The following is a 9,024-nucleotide window of genomic DNA, read 5'->3' as shown; positions in this document are numbered from 1 at the left end:
GAAAGGGCATCGGGTTTGGACAGGAGCACCCCTGTACCAGTGCCACAGCAACACAAACACAGCCCTAGCTCTGGATTCAGTCACATGGAAATTCCAATTCAGCTCTATTTTACAAGTCCAGGTCTAATATCAGCTGCTTGCTATGGTTTGAAAACTCATTCCTAGCCCACAGCAGGGAAATACACATCCCAGAGCCACTAGTCTGGGCTAGAGGCAGCAGCAGGATGGAGGAGCGAAGAGCCAAGGGCCATCCAGCACGTTCACAGTGCAGTACACACACCTGAATGGCATCCATATGGGTTTTGTCTCCTCTCAACAGCAGAAGAGCCTTAACTGGCACAAAGGCATCCACCAAGCAGCAGCCCAGTCCCCTGGCATCTGGTGGCTGATTGCAGTCCCACATGGCAGCACTGGGGCAGCTGGTGTTAATTTGGGAACCTGGAGAGCATCCACCTGCCTCAAGCATCACTGCTCCCTGCACAGAGAAGGTGAACCCCAGCTCAGAAAGCAGGAGGGCTCTGCAGCCCTCCCTGCTGGAGCTTGGGAGGGCTGGGTCCCAGCTGCCTGCTGGAAACAGGTGACACGGCACATTGCCAGTGGGGATTGGGATTGGAGTCCCTCCGAGAACCACGCCGGAGGACCTGACATGGCCATTAAAGCACGGGAAGGTTTCTGGATGCTTCTTGTGCCAGGGACCAACCTGGATGGCAGCTGGGTGAAATGGGAGCTCTGCCACTGATCTGAGCAGCTGCAAGGCTTCAGTCCTGGTTTAATACATTTAAAACAGGGGAATAGAAACACCACCAGCAATTTCATCCTTTGGGATAATTTGCCTATAGCTTGCCTGGGTTCTGCCCCAGAAGATGCTTCAAGGGCATGAGAAATCCCTCTTCTCCCTTCTATTTTCTCCCTATTTAACCAGCATGGCATCTTACAGTCTTACCCCACTTCTCATGTTGATACATCAAAAAAATAATAATCGCACATTTGTTTCATTTCTTGCCTTTTTATTTAAAAAGAAGGTTTGCTAACAGCGATCAGTACCGTGGCCCAGGCCCCTCAATACAACAGTTGGCTTTAGCAGCCCTGTGGCTTCATCCCCATCTCTCCCTCCTCTGTACCAGGACAAACCAGGGTCATCCCATTTAGCAACCACTCCTGAATCGTGGGATGCTCCTCGGCACTGCAGACGGCTTCCACCTTGCAGTTTCACTCTTTGCCTCCTCCTGTCTCAGGAAACCTCAACAGCTTAAGCTGAGGTTCACAGCCAGATTTAACTTTATCCTGTCACTAAACTCAATAAAAATAAAATTAAAAAAGAAAAAACAGGCTTAAAAGGCATACATAAAATAAATCACTTTCTGGAGTTGGAAAGAAACGTCCCCCTGGCGGCAGATTAGCCCACTTTTATCCACTATAATGTTGCTTACACCTTAATCTTCGGCATCTTCATCTGACACTAATTAGCAGGCTGGAGGTTCCTACGGGTATCATACTGTCTACGTCCCAAAACATGAAAGAGAGCTCTTCCTTTTACAACTCAAAGCACTCTGCTTTTAAAGAAACAATGTCAAGTATTTCAGACCCAAAACGCACACTTTTCAACTTAAAAATCACAGCAGTAGGAGGAGGCACAAAGGTGCTGAAACCTCACCGCAAAAGCATCGCAACGCGTGCCCAGGGCTCGGCTGTGCATTATTTTGCTTGCACACAAATTAAACCCAAATTGCACTCGCTGAACCCCGGACTCACCTGCACTCTGGCACCCAGCACTAATTAGGAGATGAATCAAGGAGGTTATGGAAGCAGAAAATTAAATGAGCTAATCAGACCAATCTAGTTACTTCCCTCAAAAAAGGAATGCAAAATTTAGAGAAAAGCCAACACAGTTGTAAGAACTTTTTCATATTTTAGGTACTCTCAGAAAGGCATGGGAAAAGATTAATTATTTCTTTGACGTTCATTACTACGCAAGCATCCCATTGAGAGCTATCTGACATCCTATTTAACTGTTCAGAACAACAACTAATTGGAGCTTGAAAGAAAGGATAGATCAGGACTTCAGTAATGCAGCGCTGTGTGCTGGCTCCTTGCGGAGAAGTGAAAATAAATTATTTAGACTTGACAAAGTCCCTTGAAGTCCTGCAGTCTTTCTGCTTGGCTGGGTCTCAGGCCTATCACCAATATTTCAGAGGTTATTTTTGGAGGGGGAGAGAAGGCAGGCTGCTTAGCAGGTAGCTTTTGGGAATTAAGAGTTAGATGTACTTATGGTTTTCATGAGCCCTGGCAGATGTCGAGTGTCTTAGACCGGGGCACAGTAAGACACTTAATACTAATGGCATTGGTTTGCAGCAAAAAACCTTCCTGCCACGTTCCAGCATCTCTGCTCCTTCCCTTTTATATCTCTCCTTAAGAAAGGATGAGGAAAGTCATCCTCAGAATCCTCCTAACTGTCCACCCAGCTCATCCACCGCCTCCTGGAGGCTTCTCCCTCTCCTCTCCAAAGGCTGTGCTCATCAGATCTGCGTGCTGCCCTGCCAGGCACCGGTCCCTGCTGGCAGGGGACGGGTCCCGCTGGGTGTTCCTCAGCTGTGAGAGCCGCCAACAAACCTTCCCTGCCCACCCCGCTCCCTGCCCCTTCCCTCCCCGCCACGAGCACGGAGCCAAGAACGTGCCTTGCTGCAGCACGCCAGGCGGTCTTGGCTGAACAAACTAACTACCAACCTCGGACCAGTCACGACAAATGGCTTCACGTTCACCCATCACCTAACATACCCTCAAAAACCAAGGTCACCACCACACGCCTCGGACGTCGCTCGAACGCCCGCTCCCAGCCCAGCAAGCACGAGGTCTCGCCCGGGCCGGCCACTCCAGATGCTCCCGCACCTCTCCTGCCCCTTCCTTGGTGAACACCAAACAGTTATAATACTCAGGTCAATATATATAGGTACCACGTATATGTATTTGTGCCGCTGCTCTGCGCGTTGACAAAGACAACCATCCCCGCCAGGCCGTACCCGGCCCATCCGCCCCCTCCCCGGCCTGCCCTGGTTGTGCAGCCTGCAGGAACGCGGCCAGGGGCCGCCCTACGTGGTGGCCCCATCGCACTCCCCCACAGTCAGCTTCAAGGCTCCCTGCTGGTGCAGAGTCTTTAAGGCTTTGAACTCCAAGGGCATGGTGTGGGGGCTGGCCTGCGAGGTGTAGCCGTACTTGAGGCTGTCGTAGTAGTGGTACTTGACCGGGTGCTGGTTCTGGTCCAGGGGGAAGGGCCAGAAGCCGTAGAGGTGGATGCGGTTGCAGAAGCGAGTGGCCAGGGTGTACATGAGGAGGCCGGTGGTGGGTCGCTTGATGTGCACCTTGTTGGTCAGCCAGTACCTGCAAAAAGACAGCAGAGGAAAGCCTGTTATTGCCCCCGTGGATGGGCTCGCGCACACAGCTCATCTCTTGTGCATTTTTCCCCCTTCCTGGCCTCCAGTGGAGATATATTGGTGATTCAAAGTGAGAGGTTTCTGACTAGCAGAAGAGTTCTCCATGCCAAGAAAGCCTCTCTGGGGAATGCTTCATGAATAAGCATCTCCTGCTCTCTGTCTGGCGGTTACACCACACGTGTTGCTATGGCATTGAAGCATCTCATGTCTCGGCAATCCGTTATGAAAAACAAATTGCTCGCAATGCTGACCTTCGGTACTTCAGCCTACAATTACCTTCCAATCAACCGAGGGGATCGATACCTCAGACCTAACCATCCACACGTCAAGTAGACTCCAGCAGCCCCTCGAAGCAGCCACTCGCACACACGGCTGACGATTTTCATTGATCAATGAAGATTTTACTGACAGTAAACACAACAGGGCTGTAAAAACGTTTGCCTTTGAATAAAGGGTCAGCAGGCTGGAGGAGCTCAAACACACCTGCTCCAGTGCCCGTGGTACACGCAGCCACTGCTCTGCGGTCCTGTATCAAAACACAGCACCGGGCTTCACAACATCAGTCCATAAAACATACAGTTGGCTATCTTGCAATGTGCAAGACGCGATACACAAGCTAGATACGCTCCCTGTTGCAAGCTGTGCTAGTTTTTTTTTTTTTTTTTTTTTTACTAGGGATGGTGAAAAGATAGGGGGAAGGAGGCATCTTGCATGAGCAGAAAGGAGCTGCAGCTGTATTTTTGGGGCTGCTGATAAAAGTTCCTGCAGTATCAACATCCTGTAATAAGAAGTTTCCAGCTCTCAGCGCGTTATTGCACAGACAATTTCTCTGGTTTGCTCAGCGGCAGAGCACCATCGAGGAGCAAAATCAGAAAGGAGAAGATCTAGGGGGGGGGGTGTGGAAGAGTTCCCCAGGCACACTCCCTCCTCCCCAAACATGTTTGATGCTGCCGCTGCCTGCTCAAGCCCTCGCTGCGGGATCTGCCAGTGGATTATTGGTGATGGATAATTCAAAGGGCCTGGGTGCAGGTGACTGAACATGGGACACGTCTTGCTCCTCATTCACGCTTCCTGCTGGGCTCCCGAGGGTCCGGGGCTCAGACAGCAGGAACCCGCAGGAGAGCAGAGCCATAATCCTGCAAATTAGCTTTTCACGAAAGCCATTAAAATTTAGCAACCAAGGCACAAAATGTACTTGCTTGTTCTCAGAGAGATAAGAGGAAAATTGACTTTTCTGGTGAATCAAATTCCAGAAGCATGCACGGAAAGGAGGGGCCGGGTTCATGGGGGTCCAACGCCCCAGAACTGGCCAGGAACCGGCAGCTTAACTAAGTATGAGTGTGGTGTTTGAGGAAGGATGTCCTCCTTGCCGGACTCCTCTCCTCAGCACCCAGCATGGAAGAGGAGCAAGAAAGTAGGGAGAAACCAGCAAAAATACATGTCACCATTGGCCTTTTGTGGGCTTGCCCAGGGGCTGAGCTATGGGGACAGCAAAGCTTGGTGCGGTGCTACTGCTTCATCCCACAAGTGGCCGCCAAACAGATTCCTTGATTTTTTCAAGGCAAATTGCATCAGGCCCCTGATGTGCACAGAGAAGTAGGAGGTTATCACAGCTGTTTAATGCTGGATTAGGGTATCCTCCTGCAGCAGGGAAGCCACCTGGGAGGAGCTGTCACATTGGGGGTGGCTCTGGGGGAAGATGCAGCCTTCAGTTTGAGGGCACTGCTCAGCAAGCTACTGGGGTACCTGCCCAGCCTGCCCAAAATGCTGACTTTTTTTTTTTTTAGATATATTAAAAATGACAAAAATGATAAGGGCCACACTCCAAGGAGCCCTCCCAGCCACAGCAGGAAGGGGATCTGCCAAAACAACCCAACAACACCGAGCACTCCAAACCTTTCTGCAATATCACAGTGGACAGTGGCAATTCAGATGCTTAGAAGGAAAATAACAGATACCATACACAATATATCATGTCCAAACCATAGCACAGGTCACACCACAGCTCTTCCAAGTCACTTCTTACACAATTAAGGTGGAAAATCTCTAATGAGTGCTGGGGAACACTTTTTAATGACCATTTTGTGGCAGGAGTGTGGGACGATCTCCCTCTTGTCTCTCCCACCACTGCCCAACGGAGACAGTGGCCACATCCCCAGTGCAGGAGAGAACAGCTGGGGATGGAAATAAAACCTAATTAATTCCGTAAATCCAAATGAGGTTGTCTGGGCGCACATGGGATGCTGTGTCAACAGCACACCTTTAATATGTGAGGTCCGGGATTTTAATTAGGAGGAAAGATAATCTTGAAGCAGGCAGTAATTATTTTTCAAATTGGCTACACCAATCACCATAACTATTAACTGCAACATTTTATGGAAAGAGACAGCAATTAAAAGAGAAGAGCAAAGAGCAGTCCTGAAACTCAATGCCTCCTTTCTCAGAGCCCTTCCGAGCGCCGACCTCCTTCAGAAGCAGCGTAAACAAACCCTCAGGGGTGTAAGCAGCCACAGAGATGGTCTGACACCTGAGTGGGATGCAGCTATGGATAAGAGCCATAATACTGCCAGGCAGGAATTGCCTGAGACAGCTCTTGTTTGGATGAGCATGATAACAACAGATGGAAAATGCCACCAGAGCATCGAGGCCATCTTTTGTAAGGGAACAGCCCAGACATAGGGCTGAGCACCTACCCAAGCTGATACTTGGTGCTAGACAAGGACAGAGGTTTTGGAAGGAGCAGCTCAGCACCCTGTGCTTCCTCCTCACCAGGTATCATCCACCATGGACACAGCAGGTGTTTTGCAAAAGAGACTTCACCAGTCCCTCCGTGGTCGCTGGGAAAAGTGCTGCTCCTCCCCAAAACCCAGGCAAAACCTAACGGTTCCAGCACATGGAGGCAATCACAGAAGCACCAATTTCCCAGTAGGTTTCCAAGAAGTCTCCTGAGCAGAACTGCCCAACGATGCTGCTGGTGTGTGGCTCATTTCTTGAGGTCCAGTGGGAATCCCTCCAGAGACAAAATGCTCCAAAGCCACCTGTAGGAAGCCCCAGCTCCCACCTGTATCTGGAGGGAGTGACAGTGTTCATCCTCCTCCTGCATTGCCCAGTGCACTGAATTTGGGGGGCAGAATCTGGCCCTGGCTTGTGCCAAAATGCTGGGTGCAGGACTCCTCCCTGCAGACAGCGTTTGGGACCATTAGCAAGGACAGGATCCTGCTCTGTGCTTGCACATCACCTCCTGATATATCCAAGGAAACCCTCAAGTAATATGTACCCTCCAGGCAAGGGTTAAACAGCAGGATAAAATAAACTAAAAATCTATCACACTGATGAAATGAGTAAAAGAAAGCCAGGTCAATGAAGAAATCAAGTTTCAGCAGCATTGGCTGCATTATTTTGTGATACAAATCAGAATAGCTGAAATAATGCAATTTCAGACCCTTTTAAAAGAGCTTATTTGTCCAAGTGCGATACAAACACAAGCTGTTGTGGAGGTGCTAGCCCCTGAGTGTCTGAAGCACATTATCTGCCTGCCACACACATCCTGCTCCCATTAACGCTCGCAAGAGGCTGGCTGAAGGCAATCAGCACCCTGCTGGCACCCTGTGCTCCCACTGCTGCACGCCAGGACAGGGCCAGCAGGGAACGGCACAGAGAGGAGATGAAGTGCTGGAGCCTAGGGGGACAGCGAAATCTTCTTGTCCATCCATCTGTGTGTCCAGTTTCCTCCTTCACCTCCAACAAAATAACCTTGCAGTGACCAGATCTGTGCTGGATGGGGACTGACCCTCAGGTCCTCACTGAGAGTCCCAAAGCTGCACCTGGAGCTGGGCTTCATCCCCAGCCTGGGCAGAGCCCAAACTTCAAACATCACATGCAGGGGGAGATGGGGCTTGGGTTACAGTGTCCCAACACAAGGAAATCAATGCTGAGGGACTAAAGATTGGTAACAGATGAATAACCACATCCTCACCCAGGTCTGGATACTTGCAATGCCCCTGTGGACACAGAGGGTACTCAACATCAAGCTGAGCCATCGTCAAGCAGACACAAGAGGAGGAATGTAACTGGGAAGAGAATCATTATTTCTTTTCCCTTTCCCTCCTATGCTTCTCCATTTCTTTTTACGAAGAGAAACCTAAATCTTCTTCCTGATTAACTGGAACCAATTAAGCATCATGGGGACCTGGTGGAGACAGACACCAGCTTGGATACAGCGTGCCTCATTTGCTTGTACAGAAGGGGTGAGAATAGTTGCCCACAGAAGTGTTCCTTCCTGCGATACCGCTTATCTAACCCACACACGGCTTTACTTAGATGTTATTTGGGTATGAGGACCCAGAGAGAGATCTGAGGTGAGGATGAAGCCACCTCATGTCCCACCCAGCTGTGTTTCTGAGGACACACGGCAGAGCCGTGCTACAAAAGCTGCAGGCACCACGCGAGGTGATCGCTGTCACAGAGAGCACGCCCGAGCTGTCACGGCTGCTTGGATGGTAAACCTAATGGGAGAGTGAGCCAAGGAGCTGGAAGATCTATTGATTTTTATTTTATTTTTTTAAAGAAGCTCTTAATAAAATCTGATGGGATTAGAATTGGTTACAGCCAAGAGAGTCTTGTGATGGACATGGTGAGAAAAGCTAGACTAGATTATACGAGGCGAACCGAAACGCGCCCATGAATTCTCCGCAAAACGTGATAGTCAGACCTCCAGACACAATTTTCCCCCTGCTTCCTGCATTTCATGTTATTTCTCTAACAAAAGCTGCTTGGCAATGGGGATTACAAGGCTTTTTGGAGACGCTAACAGATGACTTATAAGGGGCTCGCTTGCTTCCCAGCCAGAAGATGAGCACCGCGCTTGCCAGAAGCATCGCTCAGGAGACATTTTAGAGAATCTCTCAGAAGTGAGTCATGCACCCCAAAACCCATGGAGCTGGCACTGGAAACAGGCTCCTTAGCTGTAACCCTGCTTCATCACTTTGAAAGCTTGTTCCTGAGCCCCTCCATTGAAATGCTGATGGCTCTCCCCACTCTTGGCATGCAGGGAGCGGAGCTGGTGAGTTTAACTGCGAGAGAAGAGGCTCTGTCCTACTGCGTTGGTCATCCAGAACCACCAACACAAAGTCAACCAGCAAACATTTAAGGCACCAGCACAGCAGGGAAGGTGGTGTCTCACATGATGCTGTTAAGGACAACAAAAGCAAAATGCTTTTTATTTATCTCAGTGATGCACACTCTACAAGTGCCTCAAATGCACTGCAAATTATAGGAAGAAGTGTTCAATTGCCACGGAAATGCATTTTGGTCTGGGGGAAAGCAGAGCAAGACAATAAATTCTGCGGTTCAAGGAAGAGTCAAGAACTTACAAATGTATTTCTCTGGAAGTGAAGGAAGAAGAGTAAAGGCAACGCTTTTGTAGCTGAATTGAAGTTGGCTGAAATAACATTAGTTTGTGTAGAAAGTGCAATTGCTTAAAAAAAAAAAAAAAATACTTAAAAGAGTTTCTTAGCTGAAAGACCTTCCCCATTTCTTTGTGGTTTCCAAATCAACTTAGGATAGATTATAAATCAAAGGTAGCTCTATCCAGCAA

The 9,024-nt window shown here is 49.3% G+C and overlaps 1 protein-coding gene across 1 annotated transcript in view; it reads right to left on the bottom strand.

Annotated features, from left to right (window-relative positions):
• Positions 1–995: 995 nt before the first annotated feature.
• The window catches only part of ST8SIA2 (ST8 alpha-N-acetyl-neuraminide alpha-2,8-sialyltransferase 2), a 28,491-nt gene continuing 20,462 nt past the window's right edge, over positions 996–9,024 (bottom strand). The window contains exon 6 of the mRNA XM_032195067.1: positions 996–3,375. Coding sequence (XP_032050958.1) covers positions 3,087–3,375 — 289 coding nt within the window. The 3' untranslated portion in view covers positions 996–3,086. The remainder of the gene's footprint in view (positions 3,376–9,024) is intronic.

Source organism: Aythya fuligula, chromosome 11 (genome assembly GCF_009819795.1).
Source record: "Aythya fuligula isolate bAytFul2 chromosome 11, bAytFul2.pri, whole genome shotgun sequence".
Lineage (NCBI taxonomy): Eukaryota > Metazoa > Chordata > Aves > Anseriformes > Anatidae > Aythya > Aythya fuligula.
This window is presented reverse-complemented; position numbering and strand designations above follow the sequence as displayed.